A 25,034-nucleotide genomic window follows, 5' to 3' on the forward strand; every position below is an offset into this window, starting at 1 on the left:
TGCAATATACTCACATATCAGCTGTACCCCTCTATATGTGTCTCTTACATACATGTGTATGGGGGCTGCAGCCTGGCACAGACACTAATGTGCTGGGGGGGATACAGGGGGTAATCACAGGGAGCAGCAAGGAGCAGGTAATCCTGCAATATACTCACATATCAGCTGTACCCCTCTATATGTGTCTCTTACATACATGTGTATGGGGGCTGCAGCCTGGCACAGACACTAATGTGCTGGGGAGATACAGGGGGTAATCACAGGGAGCAGCAAGGAGCAGGTAATCCTGCAATATACTCACATATCAGCTGTACCCCTCTATATGTGTTTCTTACATACATGTGTATGGGAGCTGCAGCCTGGCACAGACACTAATGTGCTGGGGGGATACAGGGGGTAATCACAGGGAGCAGCAAGGAGCAGGTAATCCTGCAATATACTCACATATCAGCTGTACCCCTCTATATGTGTCTCTTACATACTTGTGTATGGGAGCTGCAGCCTGGCACAGACTCTAATGTGCTGGGGGGATACAGGGGGTAATCACAGGGAGCAGCAAGGAGCAGGTAACCCTGCAATATATTCACATATCAGCTGTACCCCTCTATATGTGTCTCTTACATACATGTGTATGGGAGCTGCAGCCTGGCACAGACTCTAATGTGCTGGGGGGGATACAGGGGGTAATCACGGAGCAGCAAGGAGCAGGTAACCCTGCAATATACTCACATATCAGCTGTACCCCTCTATATGTGTCTCTTACATACATGTGTATGGGCGCTGCAGCCTGGCACAGACACTAATGTGCTGGGGGGATACAGGGGGTAATCACAGGCAGCAGCAAGGAGCAGGTAACCCTGCAATATACTCACATATCAGCTGCACCCCTCTATATGTGTCTCTTACATACATGTGTATGGGAGCTGCAGCCTGGCACAGACACTAATGTGCTGGGGGGGATACAGGGGGTACTCACAGGGAGCAGCAAGGAGCAGGTAACCCTGCAATATACTCACATATCAGCTGTACCTCTCTATATGTGTCTCTTACATACATGTGTATGGGAGCTGCAGCCTGGCACAGACACTAATGTGCTGGGGGGATACAGGGGGTAATCACAGGGAGCAGCAAGGAGCAGGTAACCCTGCAATATACTCACATGTCAGCTGTACCCCTCTATATGTGTCTCTTACATACATGTGTATGGGGGCTGCAGCCTGGCACAGACACTAATGTGCTGGGGGGATAAAGGGGGTAATCACAGGGAGCAGCAAGGAGCAGGTAACCCTGCAATATACTCACACATCAGCTGTACCCCTCTATATGTGTCTCTTACATACATGTGTATGGGAGCTGCAGCCTGGCACAGACACTAATGTGCTGGGGGGATACAGGGGGTAATCACAGGGAGCAGCAAGGAGCAGTTAACCCTGCAATATACTCACATATCAGCTGTACCTCTCTATATGTGTCTCTTACATACATGTGTATGGGTGCTGCAGCCTGGCACAGACACTAATGTGCTGGGGGGGATACAGGGGGTAATCACAGGGAGCAGCAAGGAGCAGTTAACCCTGCAATATACTCACATATCAGCTGTACCTCTCTATATGTGTCTCTTACATACATGTGTATGGGAGCTGCAGCCTGGCACAGACACTAATGTGCTGGGGGGATACAGGGGGTAATCACAGGGAGCAGCAAGGAGCAGGTAACCCTGCAATATACTCACATATCAGCTGTACCCCTCTATATGTGTCTCTTACATACATGTGTATGGGAGCTGCAGCCTGGCACAGACACTAATGTGCTGGGGGGATACAGGGGGTAATCACAGGCAGCAGCAAGGAGCAGGTAATCCTGCAATATACTCACATATCAGCTGTACCCCTCTATATGTGTCTCTTACATACATGTGTATGGGAGCTGCAGCCTGGCACAGACACTAATGTGCTGGGGGGGATACAGGGGGTAATCACAGGGAGCAGCAAGGAGCAGGTAACCCTGCAATATACTCACATATCAGCTGTACCCCTCTATATGTGTCTCTTACATACATGTGTATGGGAGCTGCAGCCTGGCACAGACACTAATGTGCTGGGGGGGGATACAGGGAGTAATCACAGGGAGCAGCAAGGAGCAGGTAACCCTGCAATATACTCACATATCAGCTGTACCCCTCTATATGTGTCTCTTACATACATGTGTATGGGTGCTGCAGCCTGGCACAGACACTAATGTGCTGGGGGGGATACAGGGGGTAATCACAGGGAGCAGCAAGGAGCAGGTAATCCTGCAATATACTCACATATCAGCTGTACCCCTCTATATGTGTCTCTTACATACATGTGTATGGGAGCTGCAGCCTGGCACAGACACTAATGTGCTGGGGGGATACAGGGGGTAATCACAGGGAGCAGCAAGGAGCAGGTAATCCTGCAATATACTCACATATCAGCTGTACCCCTCTATATGTGTCTCTTACATACATGTGTATGGGAGCTGCAGCCTGGCACAGACACTAATGTGCTGGTGGGGATACAGGGGGTAATCACAGGGAGCAGCAAGGAGCAGGTAATCCTGCAATATACTCACATATCAGCTGTACCCCTCTATATGTGTCTCTTACATACATGTGTATGGGAGCTGCAGCCTGGCACAGACACTAATGTGCTGGGGGGATACAGGGGGTAATCACAGGGAGCAGCAAGGAGCAGGTAATCCTGCAATATACTCACATATCAGCTGTATCCCTCTATATGTGTCTCTTACATACATGTGTATGGGAGCTGCAGCCTGGCACAGACACTAATGTGCTGGGGGGATACAGGGGGTAATCACAGGGAGCAGCAAGGAGCAGGTAACCCTGCAATATACTCACATATCAGCTGCACCCCTCTATATGTGTCTCTTACATACATGTGTATGGGAGCTGCAGCCTGGCACAGACACTAATGTGCTGGGGGGGATACAGGGGGTAATCACAGGGAGCAGCAAGGAGCAGGTAATCCTGCAATATACTCACATATCAGCTGTACCCCTCTATATGTGTCTCTTACATACATGTGTATGGGAGCTGCAGCCTGGCACAGACACTAATGTGCTGGGGGGATACAGGGGGTAATCACAGGGAGCAGCAAGGAGCAGGTAACCCTGCAATATACTCACATATCAGCTGTACCCCTCTATATGTGTCTCTTACATACATGTGTATGGGAGCTGCAGCCTGGCACAGACACTAATGTGCTGGGGGGATACAGGGGGTAATCACAGGCAGCAGCAAGGAGCAGGTAATCCTGCAATATACTCACATATCAGCTGTACCCCTCTATATGTGTCTCTTACATACTTGTGTATGGGAGCTGCAGCCTGGCACAGACACTAATGTGCTGGGGGGGATACAGGGGGTAATCACAGGGAGCAGCAAGGAGCAGGTAATCCTGCAATATACTCACATATCAGCTGTACACCTCTATATGTGTCTCTTACATACATGTGTATGGGAGCTGCAGCCTGGCACAGACACTAATGTGCTGGGGGGGATACAGGGTGTAATCACAGGGAGCAGCAAGGAGCAGGTAACCCTGCAATATACTCACATATCAGCTGTACCCCTCTATATGTGTCTCTTACATACATGTGTATGGGAGCTGCAGCCTGGCACAGACACTAATGTGCTGGGGGGATACAGGGGGTAATCACAGGGAGCAGCAAGGAGCAGGTAATCCTGCAATATACTCACATATCAGCTGTACCCCTCTATATGTGTCTCTTACATACATGTGTATGGGGGCTGCAGCCTGGCACAGACACTAATGTGCTGGGGAGATACAGGGGGTAATCACAGGGAGCAGCAAGGAGCAGGTAATCCTGCAATATACTCACATATCAGCTGTACCCCTCTATATGTGTTTCTTACATACATGTGTATGGGAGCTGCAGCCTGGCACAGACACTAATGTGCTGGGGGGGATACAGGGGGTAATCACAGGGAGCAGCAAGGAGCAGGTAACCCTGCAATATACTCACATATCAGCTGTACCCCTCTATATGTGTCTCTTACATACATGTGTATGGGAGCTGCAGCCTGGCACAGACACTAATGTGCTGGGGGGATACAGGGGGTAATCACAGGGAGCAGCAAGGAGCAGGTAATCCTGCAATATACTCACATATCAGCTGTACCCCTCTATATGTGTCTCTTACATACATGTGTATGGGGGCTGCAGCCTGGCACAGACACTAATGTGCTGGGGAGATACAGGGGGTAATCACAGGGAGCAGCAAGGAGCAGGTAATCCTGCAATATACTCACATATCAGCTGTACCCCTCTATATGTGTTTCTTACATACATGTGTATGGGAGCTGCAGCCTGGCACAGACACTAATGTGCTGGGGGGGATACAGGGGGTAATCACAGGGAGCAGCAAGGAGCAGGTAATCCTGCAATATACTCACATATCAGCTGTACCCCTCTATATGTGTCTCTTACATACTTGTGTATGGGAGCTGCAGCCTGGCACAGACACTAATGTGCTGGGGGGGATACAGGGAGTAATCACAGGGAGCAGCAAGGAGCAGGTAATCCTGCAATATACTCACATATCAGCTGTACCCCTCTATATGTGTCTCTTACATACATGTGTATGGGAGCTGCAGCCTGGCACAGACACTAATGTGCTGGGGGGATACAGGGGGTAATCACAGGGAGCAGCAAGGAGCAGGTAATCCTGCAATATACTCACATATCAGCTGTACCCCTCTATATGTGTTTCTTACATACATGTGTATGGGAGCTGCAGCCTGGCACAGACACTAATGTGCTGGGGGGATACAGGGGGTAATCACAGGGAGCAGCAAGGAGCAGGTAACCCTGCAATATATTCACATATCAGCTGTACCCCTCTATATGTGTCTCTTACATACATGTGTATGGGAGCTGCAGCCTGGCACAGACTCTAATGTGCTGGGGGGGATACAGGGGGTAATCACGGAGCAGCAAGGAGCAGGTAATCCTGCAATATACTCACATATCAGCTGTACCCCTCTATATGTGTCTCTTACATACATGTGTATGGGAGCTGCAGCCTGGCACAGACACTAATGTGCTGGGGGGGATACAGGGGGTAATCACAGGGAGCAGCAAGGAGCAGGTAACCCTGCAATATACTCACATATCAGCTGTACCCCTCTATATGTGTCTCTTACATACATGTGTATGGGGGCTGCAGCCTGGCACAGACACTAATGTGCTGGGGGGATACAGGGGGTAATCACAGGGAGCAGCAAGGAGCAGGTAACCCTGCAATATACTCACATGTCAGCTGTACCCCTCTATATGTGTCTCTTACATACATGTGTATGGGAGCTGCAGCCTGGCACAGACACTAATGTGCTGGGGGGGATACAGGGGGTAATCACAGGGAGCAGCAAGGAGCAGGTAATCCTGCAATATACTCACATATCAGCTGTACCCCTCTATATGTGTCTCTTACATACTTGTGTATGGGAGCTGCAGCCTGGCACAGACACTAATGTGCTGGGGGGATACAGGGGGTAATCACAGGGAGCAGCAAGGAGCAGGTAATCCTGCAATATACTCACATATCAGCTGTACCCCTCTATATGTGTCTCTTACATACATGTGTATGGGAGCTGCAGCCTGGCACAGACACTAATGTGCTGGGGGGATACAGGGGGTAATCACAGGGAGCAGCAAGGAGCAGGTAATCCTGCAATATACTCACATATCAGCTGTACCCCTCTATATGTGTCTCTTACATACATGTGTATGGGAGCTGCAGCCTGGCACAGACACTAATGTGCTGGTGGGGATACAGGGGGTAATCACAGGGAGCAGCAAGGAGCAGGTAACCCTGCAATATACTCACATATCAGCTGTACCCCTCTATATGTGTCTCTTACATACATGTGTATGAGAGCTGCAGCCTGGCACAGACACTAATGTGCTGGGGGGATACAGGGGGTAATCACAGGGAGCAGCAAGGAGCAGGTAATCCTGCAATATACTCACATATCAGCTGTACCCCTCTATATGTGTCTCTTACATACATGTGTATGGGAGCTGCAGCCTGGCACAGACACTAATGTGCTGGGGGGGATACAGGGGGTAATCACAGGCAGCAGCAAGGAGCAGGTAACCCTGCAATATACTCACACATCAGCTGTACCCCTCTATATGTGTCTCTTACATACATGTGTATGGGAGCTGCAGCCTGGCACAGACACTAATGTGCTGGGGGGGATACAGGGGGTAATCACAGGGAGCAGCAAGAAGCAGGTAACCCTGCAATATACTCACATATCAGCTGTACCCCTCTATATGTGTCTCTTACTTACATGTGTATGGGCGCTGCAGCCTGGCACAGACACTAATGTGCTGGGGGGGATACAGGGGGTAATCACAGGCAGCAGCAAGGGGCAGGTAACCCTGCAATATACTCACATATCAGCTGTACCCCTCTATATGTGTCTCTTACATACATGTGTAAGGGAGCTGCAGCCTGACACAGAAACTAATGTGCTGGGGGGATACAGGGGGTAATCACAGGCAGCAGGGAGCAGGTAACCCTGCAATATACTCACATATCAGCTGTACCCCTCTATATGTGTCTCTTACATACATGTGTATGGGAGCTGCAGCCTGGCACAGACACTAATGTGCTGGGGGGGATACAGGGGGTAATCACAGGGAGCAGCAAGGAGCAGGTAACCCTGCAATATACTCACATATCAGCTGTACCCCTCTATATGTGTCTCTTACATACATGTGTATGGGAGCTGCAGCCTGGCACAGACACTAATGTGCTGGGGGGGATACAGGGGGTAATCACAGGGAGCAGCAAGGAGCAGGTAATCCTGCAATATTCTCACATATCAGCTGTACCCCTCTATATGTGTCTCTTACATACATGTGTATGGGAGCTGCAGCCTGGCACAGACACTAATGTGCTGGGGGGGATACAGGGGGTAATCACAGGGAGCAGCAAGGAGCAGGTAATCCTGCAATATACTCACATATCAGCTGTACCCCTCTATACGCCCCTTTCATACGCCCATAATATATATTTTCTTTAACTGTGCACGCAATGTCTTGTATATAATGTATACCCTGTTCATTTATGTAACTGTATCTGTAACCATGTATTATTTGTCTTAACTCTGTGCCCAGGACATGCGTGAGAACGAGAGGTAACTCTCACTGTATTACTGCCTGTAACACATGTTATAACTCTGTGCCCAGGACATGCGTGAGAACGAGAGGTAACTCTCACTGTATTACTGCCTGTAACACATGTTATAACTCTGTGCCCAGGACACGCGTGAGAACGAGCGGTAACTCTCACTGTATTACTGCCTGTAACACATGTTATAACTCTGTGCCCAGGACATGCGTGAGAACGAGAGGTAACTCTCACTGTATTACTTCCTGTAACACACGTTATAACTCTGTGCCCAGGACATGCGTGAGAACGAGAGGTAACTCTCACTGTATTACTTCCTGTAACACACGTTATAACTCTGTGCCCAGGACATGCGTGAGAACGAGAGGTAACTCTCACTGTATTACTTCCTGGTAAAATATTTTATAAATAAATATGTGTCTCTTACATACATGTGTATGGAGCTGTGAGCACTGAGGTGTCAGGACTCACACCTTTCTTCTCTCTACCCCCTTTGTATCTAAAGCCCTCTCCCGCCTTAAACCTTTTTCACTGACTGCCCCACACCTCTGGAATGCCCTTCCCCTCAGTACCCGACTAGCACCCTCTCTATCCACCTTTAAGACCCACCTTAAGACACACTTGCTTAAAGAAGCATATGAATAGCACTGTGGATATTCTAAACACATGATACATAAAGCTTGGCCCCCTGCAGACGCACTTACCAGGACTCCCTCCTACTGTCTCTGTACGTTCTCCCCACCTACCAATTAGACTGTAAGCTCCTCGGGGCAGGGACTCCTCTTCCTTAATGTCTAAAGCACTTATTCCCATGATCTGTTATTTATATTATCTGTTATTTATTTGATTACCACGTGTATTACTGCTGTGAAGCGCTATGTACATTAATGGCGCTGTAGGAGGACGTGCAGAGGTACATAATGGAGACTGCTTTAAGGTGAAATTAAAACAAGGCTTTATTGTGCCTGTCGCTTCAAACACAGCAAAAAAATCAACATCAGAGAAATAGTGAGCCAAACAAAACCTGCTCCACTTTGGCACATATGTATCCTTATTTTCCAGCCCCTTTTAACTTGGTGGCTACCCAAGCTATTCATCAGCCCAAGTCATATAGTCATTGGAAAATAAAGTCTTATCTGTTTGCTGGGTTGCTGCCTTTTCTCCGGATAATCAGCATCCAGGTTTAGAAGTCTTGTTTGTCAGCCCCACCCCCCCTGCAGCCACATGCCTCACCAATCATCCCCAAGGGTGTGTGTGTGTGTGCAGTGTGTGTGCAGTGTGTGTGCAGTGTGTGTGCAGTGTGTGTGCAGTGTGTGTGCAGTGTGTGAGCAGTGTGTGTGCAGTGTGTGAGCAGTGTGTGTGCAGTGTGCAGTGTGTGCAGTGTGAGCAATGAGCAGTGTGTGTGCAGTGTGTCAGTTTGAGTGCAGTGTGCAGTGTGTCAGTGTGAGCAATGTGCAGTGTGCAGTGTGTGTCAGTGTGAGCAGTGTGTGTGCAGTGTGCAGTGTGTGTAGTGTGAGCAATGAGCAGTGTGTCAGTGTGTGCAGTGTGAGCAATGAGCAGTGTGTGTGCAGTGTGTCAGTGTGAGTGCAGTGTGCAGTGTGTGTCAGTGTGAGCAGTGTGCAGTGTGAGCAATGAGCAGTGTGTGCAGTGTGAGCAATGAGCAGTGTGTGTCAGTGTGAGCAGTGTGTGCAGTGTGAGCAATGAGCAGTGTGTGTGCAGTGAGCAGAGTGTGTGCAGTGTGCAAAAAATAAATAAAACGGGAGCCACGGGAAAACCGCGTTATAACCGAATCGCGGTATAACGAGGTGCGTTATAACGGGGTTTACCTGTGTATGTATATATATATATATATATATATATATATATATATATATATATATATATATATATATACACACACACACACACAACACAATTTGGTATTGTAAATTTGGTAGGGACATCAGTGGGTTGGACAGGGTTAGGATAATGTCGTCGGCAAACAGCGATATTTTGTAATTTGTCTCTCCAATATTGATACCTTTGATATTCTTTTCATCCCTAATTGTCGCTGCCAGGGGTTCTATGGAGAGGGCGAATAGAAGCGGAGATAAAGGGCATCCTTGTCGGGTACCATTAGTAATTTTTATGGGTCTTGAGTCTCCTCCTGTGAGTTTCACGACTGCTGTGGGAGTTTTGTATAGGGCTCTGATCCCCTCTAAGTAATGGCCCCTAAATCCGAATTTAATCAAAGTTTGATCCAAGAAATCCCACCGTATCCTGTCAAATGCTTTTTCTGCATCTAGACTCAACAGGATAGCCTTCGTATTTGAGAGGTGCACATGGTCAATAAGGTTGATAATTTTTCTGGTATTATCAGAGGCCTGTCTCCCCGAGACAAACCCGACTTGATCTATATGAATTAGGCTGGGCAATATTGGGGTGAGTCGGTTTGCCAAGATTTTGCTAAAGAGTTTTAGATCCGAATTAAGGAGGGCTATGGGGCGATAGTTACCGCATTGTAATGGGTCTCTCCCTTCCTTATGTATGATTGCTAGATTTGCTTTGGACATTGTTGTCGGAATATCTGCTCCCCCTAGGAACGAATTAAACATATCCAGCATATATGGGGCTAGTACCTTCTTAAATTTTTTGTAGTACTGGTTTGAAAAGCCATCTGGGCCCGGCGTTTTACTAGCTTTTAATTGAGCTATGGCTTCTAGAAGTTCTTCCTGTGTTATGTCCCTATTTAGTTCTAAATGATTTTCTTCTGTAAGTCCTGGAAGTTTACATTTCACCCAGGTATTCAGAGATAGCCTCCGATCCCGATAGTCTATTCTTGGGGAAGTCCAAATTGTATAATTTAAGGTAGAATTCTGAGAATTCTTTTGCTATTTGCGTCTAGTTGTATGTTTTTGTTCCTAACCTAGTTTGAATAGCTGAGATTTGCGTTTTGGTTCTCAGTCCTCTAAGTTTGGACGCCAATAGTCGATCGGCTTTATTACCTTTATCATAATATTTTTGCTTGGTCCACCTTAACGCCCTCTCCACGTCATCTAGTTGTGTCTGCTTCAATTCAGATCTAGTTTTATCAAGTACTTTGAATAATTTTTTTGAGGGATTGCTTTTGTGTTTCTGTTCCAAAAGCTGCACTTTTTCCGTTAATTCATTATATCATTTTTGCTTAGCTTTTTTCTTATACGATGCTATGGCAATAATAGTCCCTCTTGTTGTAGCCTTATGAGCTTCCCATAGCATTGCTGGTGACTCTACGGAGCCCTTATTCAGCGTAAAGTATTCTGAGTTTTTGTTTCATGTCTATTTCTACATCTATTTGGTTCAGCAGAGAATCGTTTAATTTCCAATTATATTGAGTGCTTTTACTGAAGGGGAGAGAAAGTACTAGTGAGACTGGAGCGTGATCCGACCATGATATTGACCCTATGTCTGACTGGGAGGATGCCTGGAGAACATCTTTGGTTCCCAGAAAATAATCAATCCTTGAATAGGTCTGGTGCGGGGGTGAGTAGAACGTGTAGTCCCTCTGGCCCTGGTGCTGCGCTCTCCAAATATCTATAAGCAAGTATTCTTTTAAGATGTTTCTAAAGTCTTTCGCATTTTTTTCAGTGGAGCGTGGGTGAGACGTTCCTTGTGCACTTGATCTGTCTAGTTCTGGGGTGGGTATCATATTCATATCTCCTCCTATCAATAGTGTGGTTCTTGGCTGGGGAGATATATTATCACATAAGTCCCTTAAGAATTTTGCTTGCCCATCATTTGGGGAGTACAGTATACGTTCACTAAGACTATTTCTACCCCCGTGAGCGAGCCATATAGAATTTAGTATCTGCCTTCTGGGTCTGATACCGCTTTTCTTAAAGTGAATGGTGCATTGTGTTTGAATAATATAGCTACCCCTCTTTTTTTTGTTGTGCAAGATGCTTAATATGCTTGGGAGTAGTCTTTTTTGAAGGTGTTTGGGGGAGATGTGGTGTTAAAGTGGGTTTCCTGAAGGAATAATATATCTCCTTTTGTTTTTTTGAGTTCCTGCAGGGCAAGCCTTCTCTTTATTACGGAGTTTAGCCCCTTTACGTTAAGGGACACTATCTTTTAGGGGTGTTTTACTAGCCATTTTTCCTTTTTTAATTGGATAGGGCCTTGCAATCCCTCCACTGTCCCAGGGTGGTGGGGCGACCTACCTGCTTCCTTTGCGTGTATGCGTAGGTGAAGTCCATGTGTCTTTTTGGCGTCAGTCGTTTTGAGTCTTCTGAACTCTGTGTGTTCTGCCCTGGGGAGGGTTGGCGTGGAGGGGGGTTGATTGGGTACCTGGGGAGGGGTAGAAGAGAGGAAAAAGAAAAGAGAAAGTGGGCGATAACAACGCCCTAACATAGTAACCCCCACCACGCTAAGGGTGTGGGAGGCGGGCATATTGCCCTCTGGAGACTTTTCGATGAGTCGGGGTCCGGAATCCACCAAGGAGGTCCCGGAGCCGCTCCGGAGTATTCAGGAATCAATCAAAACCTTGCATGGCACTGTAATTCAACATTTTAACTCTTTATATAACCACTATTCCTCCCATACGAACATTTCTAGATATCACCACAAGGTGGTGCCAGAGGATTAATTCTAGACATCTATACCTGAATTTTACCATTTACATTGTTTACAGCAGGCCTGCACAACCCGCGGCCCGCGGGCCGCATGCACTCACTGTGCGGCCCGCGGTGGCTTTCTGCTCTCCCCCTCCCTCCCGTGGCCACTCTCCTGCGCCCCCCCCACGAGCTCGCTGTCGCCATCCCCCGCGAGCCTGCTGTCACCCTCGCAGGGTAGCAGCACGCTCTAGCATTGAGGCACTTCCTGCCTGCTGCTTGCTAGAGCGTGCGTGCACTCCTGCTTGGACGGCAGAGGTATTTACTGGTTAATGTGAGGTGCTGGGGGGGTTAATGTGAGGTGCTGGGGGGGTTAATGTGAGGTGCTGGGGGGGTTAATGTGAGGTGCTGGGGGGTTAATGTGAGGTGCTGGGGGGTTAATGTGAGGTGCTGGGGGGTTAATGTGAGGTGCTGGGGGGGTTGATGTGAGGTGCTGGGGGGGTTGATGTGAGGTGCTGGGGGGGTTGATGTGAGGTGCTGGGGGCTTGATGTGAGGTGCTGAGGGCTTGATGTGATGTGCTGGGGGCTTGATGTGAGGTGCGGGGGGTTAATGTGAGGTGCGGGGGGTTAATGTGAGGTGCAGGGGGAGTTGATGTGAGGTGCAGGGGGAGAGTGATGGGAGGTGCAGGGGGGGGGGGTTAATGTGAGGTGCAGGGGGGGTTAATGTGAGGTGCAGGGGGGGTTAATGTGAGGTGCAGGGGGGGTTAATGTGAGGTGCTGGGGGGGTTAATGTGAGGTGCTGGGGGGGTTAATGTGAGGTGCTGGGGGGGTTAATGTGAGGTGCTGGGGGCTTGATGTGAGGTGCTGAGGGCTTGATGTGATGTGCTGGGGGCTTGATGTGAGGAGCGGGGGGTTAATGTGAGGTGCGGGGGGTTAATGTGAGGTGCAGGGGGAGTTGATGTGAGGTGCAGGGGGAGAGTGATGGGAGGTGCGGGGGGGGGGTTAATGTGAGGTGCAGGGGGGGTTAATGTGAGGTGCAGGGGGGGTTAATGTGAGGTGCAGGGGGGGTTAATGTGAGGTGCTGGGGGGTTAATGTGAGGTGCTGGGGGGGTTAATGTGAGGTGCTGGGGGGGTTAATGTGAGGTGCTGGGGGGTTAATGTGAGATGCAGGGGGGTTAATGTGAGGTGCAGGGGGGTTGATGTGAGGTGCTGGGGGGCTTGATGTGTGGTGCTGGGGGGGTTGATGTGAGGTGCTGGGGGGGTTGATGTGAGGTGCTGGGAGCTTGATGTGTGGTGCTGGGGAGCTTGATGTGAGGTGCTGGGGGGGTTGATGTGAGGTGCAGGGGGAGTTGATGTGAGGTGCTGGGGGGTTAATGTGAGGTGCTGGGGGCTTGATGTGAGGTGCTGGGGGCTTGATGTGAGGTGCTGGGGGGGTTGATGTGTGGTGCTGGGGGGGTTGATGTGAGGTGCTGGGGGCTTGATGTGAGGTGCTGGGGGCTTGATGTGAGGTGCTGGGGGCTTGATGTGAGGTGCTGGGGACTTGATGTGAGGTGCTGGGGGCTTGATGTGAGGTGCTGGGGGGTTGTTGTGATGTGCTGGGGGGTTAATGTGAGGTGTGGGGGGGGTTAATGTGAGGTGCTGGGGGGCTTGATGTGAGGTGCAGGGGGGGTTGATGTGAGGTGCAGGGGGGGTTGATGTGAGGTGCAGGGGGGGTTGATGTGAGGTGCAGGGGGGGTTGATGTGAGGTGCAGGGGGGGGTTGATGTGAGGTGCAGGGGGGGTTGATGTGAGGTGCAGGGGGGGTTGATGTGAGGTGCTGGGGGCTTGATGTGAGGTGCTGGGGGCTTGATGTGAGGTGCAGGGGGGTTAATGTGAGGTGCTGGGGGGGTTAATGTGAGGTGCTGGGGGGCTTGATGTGAGGTGCAGGGGGGTTAATGTGAGGTGCAGGGGAGTTGATGTGAGGTGCAGGGGGAGAGTGATGGGAGGTGCTGGGGGGGTTAATGTGAGGTGCTGGGGGGTTAATGTGAGGTGCTGGGGGGGTTGATGTGAGGTGCTGGGGGCTTGATGTGAGGTGCTGGGGGCTTGATGTGTGGTGCAGGGGGGCTTGATGTGTGGTGCAGGGGGGGTTAATGTGAGGTGCAGGGGGAGTTGATGTGAGGTGCAGGGGGAGAGTGATGGGAGGTGCAGGGGGAGTTGATGTGAGGTGCAGGGGGAGAGTGATGTGAGGTGCAGGGGGGTGAATGATGTGAGGTGCAGGAGGGGTGGGATATGTGTGGTGTGCAGGGGGGTATTGTGTGTTTGATGTGGAGGGGGAGTACTATGTGTGTGGGTGAGGGGGAGAGATGGGGGTACGAGAGATAGATAGGGAGTATCGCAAAGGTTGATAGTGAGGGGTTCTGGGGGAGATATGAGGATGATGATGAAGGGTGCTGGGGGAGATATATGAGGATGATGATGAGGGGTGCTGGGGGAGATATATGAGTATGATGATGATGAGGTTCTGGAGGAGAGCTGATGATGATGATGATGATTTTACCCGTGCGGCCCATGCTGGGGGGTTAATGTGAGGTGCTGGGGGGGTTGATGTGTGGTGCTGGGGGGGTTGATGTGTGGTGCTGGGGGGGTTGATGTGTGGTGCTGGGGGGGTTGATGTGTGGTGCTGGGGGGGTTGATGTGTGGTGCTGGGGGGGTTGATGTGTGGTGCTGGGGGGGTTGATGTGTGGTGCTGGGGGGGTTGATGTGTGGTGCTGGGGGGGTTGATGTGTGGTGCTGGGGGGGTTGATGTGTGGTGCTGGGGGGGTTGATGTGTGGTGCTGGGGGGGGTTGATGTGTGGTGCTGGGGGGGTTGATGTGTGGTGCTGGGGGGGTTGATGTGTGGTGCTGGGGGGGTTGATGTGTGGTGCTGGGGGGGTTGATGTGTGGTGCTGGGGGGGTTGATGTGTGGTGCTGGGGGGGTTGATGTGTGGTGCTGGGGGGGTTGATGTGTGGTGCTGGGGGGGTTGATGTGTGGTGCTGGGGGGGTTGATGTGTGGTGCTGGGGGGGTTGATGTGTGGTGCTGGGGGGGTTGATGTGTGGTGCTGGGGGGGTTGATGTGAGGTGCTGGGGGGGTTGATGTGAGGTGCTGGGGGGGTTGATGTGTGGTGCTGGGGGGGTTGATGTGTGGTGCTGGGGGGGTTGATGTGTGGTGCTGGGGGGGTTGATGTGTGGTGCTGGGGGGGTTGATGTGTGGTGCTGGGGGGTTTGATGTGAGGTGCTGGGGGCTTGATGTGTGGTGCAGGGGGGCTTGATGTGTGGTGCAGGGGGGCTTGATGTGTGGTGCAGGGGGGCTTGACGTGTGGTGCTGAGGGCTTGATGTGAGGTGCAGGGGGGTTAATGTGAGGTGCGGGGGGAGAGTGATGTGAGGTGCAGGGGGGTGAATGATGTGAGGTGCAGGAGGGGTGGGATATGTGTGGTGTGCAGGGGGGTATTGTGTGTTTGATGTGGAGGGGGAGTACTATGTGTGTGGGTGAGGGGGAGAGATGGGGGTACGAGAGATAGATAGGGAGTATCGCAAAGGTTGATAGTGAGGGGTTCTGGGGGAGATATGAGGATGATGATGAAGGGTGCTGGGGGAGATATATGAGGATGATGATGAGGGGTGCTGGGGGAGATATATGAGTATGATGATGATGAGGTTCTGGAGGAGAGCTGATGATGATGATGATGATTTTACCCGTGCGGCCCAATTTTTTTTTTCCTTGGACCAGTTCGGCCCTTCTCACATTACGAGTTGTGCAGGCCTGGTTTACAGCTTGAAAACAGTATAACAGAACATCTTATAGAGGAGTTGTCCCATTTACCACACTCCAGGGATGGTATTGGTCACATTTTCAGTTTAAGTCCGGTCTTGTTCAGGAAAAAACCTCTGCGAGCCCCCCCCACCCCACCCCCACAAGACACGCCTGAGACTGAGGCCCATTCTTCAAGTTACTCGCGGGTATTCTGCCCGCCCCTTGGCTCTGCAACAGGACCGTAGATTATACCTGGGGGGGGGGGAAGGGGACGGCGGGAGGGAGGGGGGGGTAAAGGGGGAGGGGGGCAGAAAAAAAAACGGGAGGGGGAAAAGGAGGGAAGGGGGGGCGACAACGACCGTCACTCTGCTGTTTCTCTTTGCATTACACCTCCTGCGTCAGCTGTTCTTCTTTACTCATCCCGCGTCAGGTTCTTTTGCGACGCCAGGCGTTGGGATGTCCTTGGTGTCTTTGCCGTTCCTTGTCTGGGCAGCTCTTCCTCTGCTTTCCCTGACACCGCATCTTCCTCTGTATGTTAGATACCCAGGGCCCTTAAGAATCTGGGGGCATCTTCCATGTAAGACACCGTGTGCATCTTCCCTCCAACCTGCGCCATCAACTTAAAGGGGAATCCCCATCTGTATCTCACTTTGTGATCTCTTAATTTTTGTGTAAGGGGCCGCATTTCTCTTCTCCTGTCCACCGTTTCTTTAGATAGGTCGCTGTATACTTCCAGGCGGGTATTACGGAATTGGACCTCACCTTTCTCCCTGCTGGCTGTGAGCACCTTTTCCTTAGTTGTGTAGGAATGGAAGCGTATGATGACGTCTCTGGCTCTCTTAGGGTCCTGTGACTTCGGGCCCAATGTCCTATGTGCTCTATCCAGCTCTATTTGTTCCTGCTGCAGCTCAGGGACCAGGAATGTAAACAGGTCTTTCAGATATGGCTGTAAGTGGGTGGCCTCTATCTCCTCCGGGATGTATCTCACGCTGAGGTTCTGGCGTCTGTCTCTGTTTTCCTGTCCCTCTGCTTTCTCTTTTAGGGAGCGGATTTCGTAATTTAACCTGTTTATTTCGTCCTCTGCTTGGGAATAGGAATGTTCTGTATCCTCCACTTTTTTTTGTATAGAGTCAGTTCTTTCTGACAGGGCATTCATGTCAGTTCTGAGCGAGTTGACGGCTTTATTAAGATCCTCCTGGAATCCCTGTCTCATTCTCAGGAATAAAGCCTCTAGGTAGTCCCTGGTCACCTCTGGCTGTTCTCCCCTGCTCCCCTGCTCAGGCACGTTGTCGGGCATTTCCATAGAGGGGGTCCGCCCGCCCTCTTGGGCCGAGCTGTCTCTAGCTGGGGCTTTGTGCGACGGAATAAAGAAGCTTTTTAAACTTGTTTGCGCGGTCCCTTCAACCTTCCACTCATCCCCTGGGAGTTGTGCCCGCCCCGGTTAGTTTTTATTGATTTTCCGCCCACTTGGCACTATTTTTAGGCCGCTAGTTATTTATTTAGTTAAGTCCAGACTGCTGGGGAAGTGTAGGGATATGTGACTAAGATGCTCTGTCAGTAGGACCAGGATCCCCAACAGGCAGGGCGTCCGCTCTCAGATCACTTTTGTGTGCCAGTGTCTCTGTTATTCCCCTCACGATGGCCGCCTCCTCACCTCCAGCCACGCAGCCAGGGTCTATGCCTCCCTTAATTAGGGGGTGCCTTCCTGGCTTTCTCCCCTCTCAACAGGTCCCCTGGTCAGGGTTATTACTTTTTTCCCCCTTTATTTATGCAGGGGGAGAGCGGCTCTCACTGCAGAGCGGCGCCACCAGCGTCTTTCTTCCCGGCCGGGAGGCTGCAGCATGCGCTTCTCTAACACCACGGGGGGGGGGGGGGGGGCGCGGCGCTGTTCGCCGATGTCTCCCCGTCTGTTTATGCACTACGGGGGACCCGGGACTTCGCCGCCTCTCTCCTCCGGTCCCGCAGCCGGGATCGGGTCACGCGGGCGGAAGAGAGGGAAGATATGCAGCAGGGGCCGCGGCTCACAAGAGGCCCCCCCAACCGCCAACACCCGCTCAGCGATACTGCAGACAGGCACGTCGGAGCTCCGTCGGTCGCCTCGTTCCGTTCGTTATACTTTATTTATGTAGCAGTTTTTTGTTTTTTTCTGTTTGTTCCGTTTTCTATACGTTTTTGGGCTATTCTGCTGGAGGGGCTCGGCAGCTCGTTCTTCAAGCTTCCATTCCCCCTCGACATCACCGGAAGTCTTTATGCAGCTTTTCTAGTTGTTCCAGTTTGTTAGTTAGGGTATCAATTTGATTTTTTCCCTGTTTTCTTTGCCAGAAGTACAAGGCTATTTATTTCCCTCTGATTACAGCTTTATGGGCTTCCCATACAGTGGACTGGGGGACGTCTGCAGTGGAGTTAATGTTGAAATATCGCATCAACTCCTCTGAGACATAAGCTACTGTATCGTCATTTAATAATAAATATTCGTGTAACCTCCATTGCTGAATTTTTTCCCCTTATTAAAATGCTCCAATGAGGAAATGATTGTGGAGTGATCAGACCATGCCGAGGGCACAATATCTGCTTTAGTGATATTTCCACATAAATAGTAATCTATGACAATGTAATCGCTTCTAGAGTAGCTGTCGTGGGGATGGGAATAGGAGAACTCTTTTGTTAGTGGATTGAGCAGTCTCTAGGAGTCAACCAGGCCTAGACACCTGGCCAGTTCCTTCACACTCTTAGATGCAGTGCCCCAGAAAACTGCAGGAGATTTGCGTGACGTTTTGTCCATGGATGGATCAAACACAGCGTTAAAGTCGCCTCCAAGGATTAGTATGCCCTGTTGGACAGCCTCAATTTTTTAAAATTAGATTTTGAAAAAAATGCGGTTGACCCTCGTTACGGGCATAAACATTAACTATTGTGATTTGGGAGGAGTTTACCGTGCCCACTACTATCAGGTATCTACACACGCTATCTTTTTTAATAGATTGTAACGTAAAGTTCAGATCTTTATGGATCAAAAGCGCGACTCCATTCTTTTTATTGCTTGATGACGCCTGTTAGATTTGGGGTATAATTTACTAAAAAGAAGGTGTTGGTCCCTCTGTCTCAAGTAGGCCTCCTGGAGAAGAACCATATCTCCTTTCACTCGTTTAATCTCCTGGATAGCCACTTTTCTTTTTTGCGGGGAGTTCAACCCTTTTGCATTCTGGGAGATTATATTGAATGCCATTTATATTAGTATGGTAGTGCTTTGTATAAATAGGTGAAGCATAGACAACATTATTGATGGGAGAAAACCCGCTGAGTGGGAGGGGTGGAATGGGATGACATGAGGGGAGTAGGGGGAGGGGAAACCTAACTGGGGTAACCTTGAGGCCACATGTCCCAACCTGTGGGCGGCCTGTACTTTAAAGACTCTGAAGCGGACAACTTTTCCAGCAACAGAGCCCGTGTGGGTGGGGGGCGGAGGGGGTAGACCCGGGCCCATGAAAGGCCACAGCATAGCAATTCTACATTCAAATGCAAAAACACGGTACTGTAAATAACAGTAGCAATTTCAACGTAACAGTTGTAGCAGTAGGGGACGCAACTGGAGAAGGGGACAATTCGAACTGGGAGGCCCAACCCTCCAACTCTCCCACATAAATATAAGAGACTCCTTGGGACCAAACCTTGATGATTCGACATCTTGGTGGTGTAAGACTAGAATGTAACCAAACTACGAGGTCAGTTCGGGTGAGCCTCTTCAGGTCTGTGGACCACCAACATCCTGTTCAGATTCTAGAGGTGTCTTTTGTACCTAAAGGAAGTCTCTGATGTAGGAGGAAAACTATTAGTAAGGCAGACAAGAGGAAAATATAACAGATAAGTACATCTAACCCTAACTGAAGTAATGTTCCTTCAGATTTGGCTGGTCAGAAGACTCTTAACTGGGAGTCTCCAAGGTCTCCACCACCAGTGTGGAGGCTAGTCTGATCAGGAGAGTGGAAGAGAAGTTAGGTCGACAATGTGTGATGAAAACAGTCCAAATATTATTAAGCTGGCTTTAGGCTTTGATGTTTGGACCCGGTGACTTTTCACCATGCCGATCTTTGAGGTTTCGGTGCAGCTCCTCCGGTGTCCTGGGGTGCCGCCCCCAAAGTGGACGATTTTAGGCCCAGTGTTTCCAGGGTTGATCTACCCGCTTCAGGTGAAGCCAGGACATGGAATGTATTTTTATAAGAGAATAATAGCTTGCAGGAAAACCCCACCTATATTTCAGTCGTTTTTCATGCAGGATGAGTGTGATCGGGCGGAATTCTCGATGTGTGGCTTGAGCCAGGTCTGGGAATAGTTGTAGTGTAGATCCTTCAAAAAAATTTTGGCTTTGAGCTCTGGATGCTCTCAGAATTTTTTCCTTTGTTCAGAAGTAGTGAAGTCGGACAATAATGTCCTGTGATTTGTCCGCTGCCAGGTTTTTGGACTTTGACGCCCTATGAGCTCTGTCAGTTTGAAGCTGTTCTTCCATCAGGGCCGGGACAAGGGATGTAATGAGTCTTGACAAATAAGCATCCAGTATGTCGCTAGTTATTTCCTCAGTCCGCCTGGATCTGTTTTCGGAGTCTTCCAATTTTTCTAGTATTGAGTGCACCTGCGTTTGTAGTTCAGCTATGTCCTTGGAGTGTTGAGCCTGTGTTTGGGTTGTGGCTTCAATTTGTTCGTCCATTTCAACTATACGTTCTGTAATGGAATAAATTTCTTCCTTAATATTATGTGTAAGTGTTGGGGTTCAGCACGCATTGCTGCTTTGAGTTCTTTAATGAAGTCCTCCATGTCCTTTTTAGAGACAGTTTGCGATTCACTCTCTGGTGATGATTCGTTACCTGAGCTCCTCCCTTTTGACGCGGAGTCGCCATCTTCCCTAGGCCTCGTGGATTTGTGCTGGAAGAATTTTGAAGCTTCCTGAGAGAGGGTTTAGTGGTCAGGATATATCGCTATTGTTTAAAGTCAGATTCAGAAAGTTTCAGTTCGTCTGGACTGTTTTCATTTTATTTTCTTGAATGTCCCCTTTCTACATGAAGTCGCGTCACAACGCGGTCATTTCTTGAATCATGCGCATGTGCATATATTTGATGGGATTTCTGATTTTAATAATCTGTATGTTTTAATAGATAACAGACTATTACAGGTGCTTCAGTGCTGTGTGATTTCAGAGCCCCTCTGTAACCAGCACACCACTTTGCCAAGGTTATGTTAGATCTATTGACTTTGGCAGCCCTGGCCCCTCACAGCCCCCTTCTCTACAGCCACGAGCGCTTTAGTGTGCGTCCCCAGATGTAGAGGTTTTCCTCCCCCTGGCTGGATTATTTGGGACCTCTGAGTCCTCCCTAGGGTTCTGTGTGCACCAGTATATTGTGTCTGTTTGTATTTTATTCTGCCTTAGGGAGCAGCCTCCTTTTATTCAGGGGACCCCGTTTCAGATTTATATATGACTTCAGGGAACTCTATTTAACCTCCTCTCCTTCAGCCTTACAAAGGACAGACATGCCGGTGTATACGCCGATGCCCCGGCTGACTGTATAGAGTCTTATAACATGTATAAAACGTAACATACACTTTAATAAGGTATACACTTTGGGGAACAATATACTTTTAAAGGAAATGGATTTGGGATATTTGGGCTCGAAATCGAGGAGTGTGGGGGACACTGGGTTGCCACAGTGTAATTCACCCGCGTACCGGAAAATCATGCCTGCTCGCTGGGGAGAATTTAAGGACTACCGGTAACTTCGGCCCCCGAACACCTGCTAACAAAATAATATGCATTGCTACCCAAATATCCCACCTAAAATTGATATACGCGAAATCTGACAGTTCTAGGGCCAAGAGAACATGAATACAGGGGTCACTGTTTTCCACATGTATTATCCCTGGTTCCTGGCTTATGGAGGTACCAGGGACCCCATGGTTTCAGGGGTAACCAGAGGGCTTAACCTTTATTGTATAGCCTGGTTACCCTATTTTTCGTCACAGTACCTCCCCAGGTATGACATTCCAACTACCGGTTTAGGCAACATAGTACCCATACAGGCTGCAACTGCACGCAAAGCCCTGCGCAGGAGATTAACCCCAACACTGCCTGTTCCTATCAGGACTTTGTGTTGTGGCCAGTAGAAGGCTATAGCCAGGGGCACTTGGCTACATTTGGAAACAGCCTGAATGTGTGAGAAGGAAAGGGAGGAGTCAAATTTTGACCAAGGCAGCATGCTTGGGAAATTGGATGAATAGTAGTTTTATTGACTGGGCATGAGTAGGCAGTGTATTGGTGCATCACCATGAGTAGCTCATTAGTCATCAATTGATTCCATTTTCAATAATATATCCAGACCCCAGGACATAGAGTATATAAGCATAACATCCCAGGGTGAGAAACTGGAGGCCTGGTGGTCCCCACGCAGGTACCCCAAAATAGGTCTCCTAATATCAGTATACTCATCCCCGAGGAATAACTCAAGTAAATCCAGCAATGGATGGTAAAAATAAGATGGGCTATGGCCCTTTACCTTCCTTTATGGTGTCCTTGGTTGGTGGATCAGTTCCAGCGTGCCGTCCTCTGAAGGCAAATACAAGCAGCAAAGGATGAAGAGGAGCACAGCAGCGTTTCCCAGCAGCTTCCAGCTAGTCTATCGCTAAAAAATGAGGGTAACTCCAGACAGGGATAGGTTATAAATATAGTAATTTAATGGTCAGTTAAAAAGAAAAAACAATGGTAGGAACACACCTATGCGTTTTGTCCGTAAAGCACCTTGAGAAAGTCCTTTACGGACGAAACGCGTAGGTGTGTTCCTACCATTGTTTTTTCTTTTTAACTGACCATTAAATTACTATATTTATAACCTATCCCTGTCTGGAGTTACCCTAATTTTTTAGCGATAGACTAGCTGGAAGCTGCTGGGAAACGCTGCTGTGCTCCTCTTCATCCTTTGCTGCTTGTTATTGACTGGGCAAAAAGGTTAAAAAAAAATGGAGTAATTGGGCCTGGTTTAGATGCCCATGTAGTCTTCTCCCACCTGTCTTTACACTGTAGATGTCTGTGTGGTTGGGTTGATATGATTAACGCACTAGCCTGTTAGATCACCATTCCTTAACTTTACTTCTCATGGACAATGTCAATGTTAATAAGGGTTTGGACTATGTATATGTACACTTAGATAATCAATACAGTAATAAATACATATATAATTTGTATCAAAATGAATTAATTGTGTGAGCTGCCATCACTTGATATATAGGGGGCACAATTTTAATGCCATTGGTATAGAGTAGAGAGAACATTTTGTTAAGTATGGATAAAGTAAATTCTGCAGGGTGTTTTTTATTTCTTATTTGCTTTATTTGATTTACAGATTGAAAACATTTGAGTTCTGTCTTTTTGTTTATTTTTATTAGATAACTGCCTGAATGAGGAGCAGATCTGGAGCTCTACCATGTCCAGAAGCTGGCTGACTCCTTGCAGCCCAGAAGTGCCAAAAACCAATGATTCCTGCCACACGTTGGACACGTGCAAGGAACCAGTGCCACATGATGGTGAATTTAAAGGCCTTGTACCGCACACAGCACAGACTGACTGGTCAAGCAAAAGATATGAGAGAAATTCAAGAAGCCGTGGTGCTCAGCTTTTTGTCTGTTGTGAGTGTGGTAAAAGCTTCTCACGGAATAGTGTCAACACTAGCGAACAACACTTTACCTGTACAGACTGTGGGAAAAGGTTTTCACTGAAGGGGAAAGTCCATCCAAACCAGAAGAATCACAAAGCGGAGAAACGTTTTAATTGTACAGAGTGTGGGAAAAGCTTTTTACGGAAGAGCCAGCTCCTCAGGCACCACAAGATTCACACAAGTGTGAAACCATTCACATGTACAGAGTGTGAGAAAAGCTTTTCATGGAAGAGCCAGCTTCTCAGTCACCAGAAGGTTCACACAGACGAGAAACCATTCACATGTACAGAGTGTGGGAAACACTTTTCATGGAACAGTAGCCTCCTCTTCCACCGCAAGATTCACATAGGCAAGAAACCTTTCACATGTACAGAGTGTGGGAAAAGCTTTATATCTAAAAGCCAGCTCCTCATCCACCACAGGATTCACACAGGCGAGAAACCTTTCACATGTACAGAGTGTGGGAAAAGCTTTTCACAGAAGAGTAGTCTCCACATCCACCACAAGATTCACACAGATGAGAAACCTTTCACATCTGCAGAGTGTGGGAAACAATTCATTAAAAAGGACCACCTCCTCCAACATGAGAGGATTCACACAAGGGAGAAACCTTTCACATGTACAGAATGTGGGGAAAGCTTTTTATTTAAGTATATCCTTCTCGGCCACTACAAGAATCACACAGGCAAGAAACCTTTCACTTGTACAGAGTGTGGGAATAGCTTTGCACGGAAGACTAGTCTCCACAGCCACCACAAGATTCACACAGGTGAGAAACCTTTCACATGTACAGAGTGCGGGAAAAGCTTTTCATGCAAGAAAAGTCTCCACATTCACCACAGGATTCACACAGGTGAGAAACCTTTCACATGTTCAGAGTGTGGGAAACAATTCATTACAAAGTCCCACCTCCTCAGCCACGAGACGATTCACACAGATGAGAAAACTTTCACATGTACAGAGTGTGGGAAAAGCTTTTCATGCAAGAGAAGTCTCCACATTCACCACAAGATTCACACAGGTGAGAAACCCTTCACATGTTCAGAGTGTGGGAAACAATTCACTAAAAGTGACCACCTCCTCAGACACGAGAGGATTCACACAGGTGAGAAACCTTTCACATGTACAGAGTGTGGAAAAAGCTTTGCACGGAAGACTGGTCTCCTCAAGCACAACAAGATTCACACAGGTGAGAAACCTTACACATGTACAGAGTGTGGGAAACAATTCATTACAAAGTCCCACCTCCTCAAACACGAGAGGATTCACACAGGTGAGAAACCTTTCACATGTACAGAGTGTGGAAAACAATTCATGACAAAGTCCCACCTCTTCAGACACGAGAGGATTCACACAGGTGAGAAACCTTTCACATGTACAGAGTGTGGGAAAAGCTTTGCCCGAATGACTGGTCTCCTCAACCACAACAAGATTCGCACAGGCGAGAAACCTTTCACATGTCCATCCCCACTAATGCTCCTACCTCAATAGACTTTTCACAATCATCGACAGAGCCTTAGAGACGAGGGAAATGGAAATGGACCAGGCTTACAGGGCATTGCATCATACTACTAAGGACAGACTTATCAACCGCTGCAGAGAAAAAGGGGACATCTTTGAGAACAACATTGCACATTTTCAATGATCAATAATGGAAAAGAGATTGTCTTACAGTATCCGGAAGAAAGTGAAAAGTTCCTGTATGCCCTTGAGATCTCATCTTCGGAAGGCTCAAGCCCAATGCCGAAATCGCAGAGTCCCGGACAACTTGGACCCCTTACATGCACATCGGAGAG

At 48.8% G+C, this 25,034-nt stretch overlaps 1 protein-coding gene across 1 annotated transcript in view; it reads left to right on the top strand.

Annotated features, from left to right (window-relative positions):
• Positions 1-24,733, top strand: part of LOC142492506 (uncharacterized) — an 80,329-nt gene extending 55,596 nt beyond the window's left edge. The window contains exon 2 of the mRNA XM_075595193.1: positions 22,970-24,733. Coding sequence (XP_075451308.1) covers positions 22,970-24,729 — 1,760 coding nt within the window. The 3' untranslated portion in view covers positions 24,730-24,733. The remainder of the gene's footprint in view (positions 1-22,969) is intronic.
• The last annotated feature ends 301 nt before the right edge of the window (positions 24,734-25,034 follow it).

The sequence above is a fragment of the Ascaphus truei genome, chromosome 4, assembly GCF_040206685.1.
Source record: "Ascaphus truei isolate aAscTru1 chromosome 4, aAscTru1.hap1, whole genome shotgun sequence".
Classification (NCBI taxonomy): Eukaryota; Metazoa; Chordata; class Amphibia; order Anura; family Ascaphidae; genus Ascaphus; species Ascaphus truei.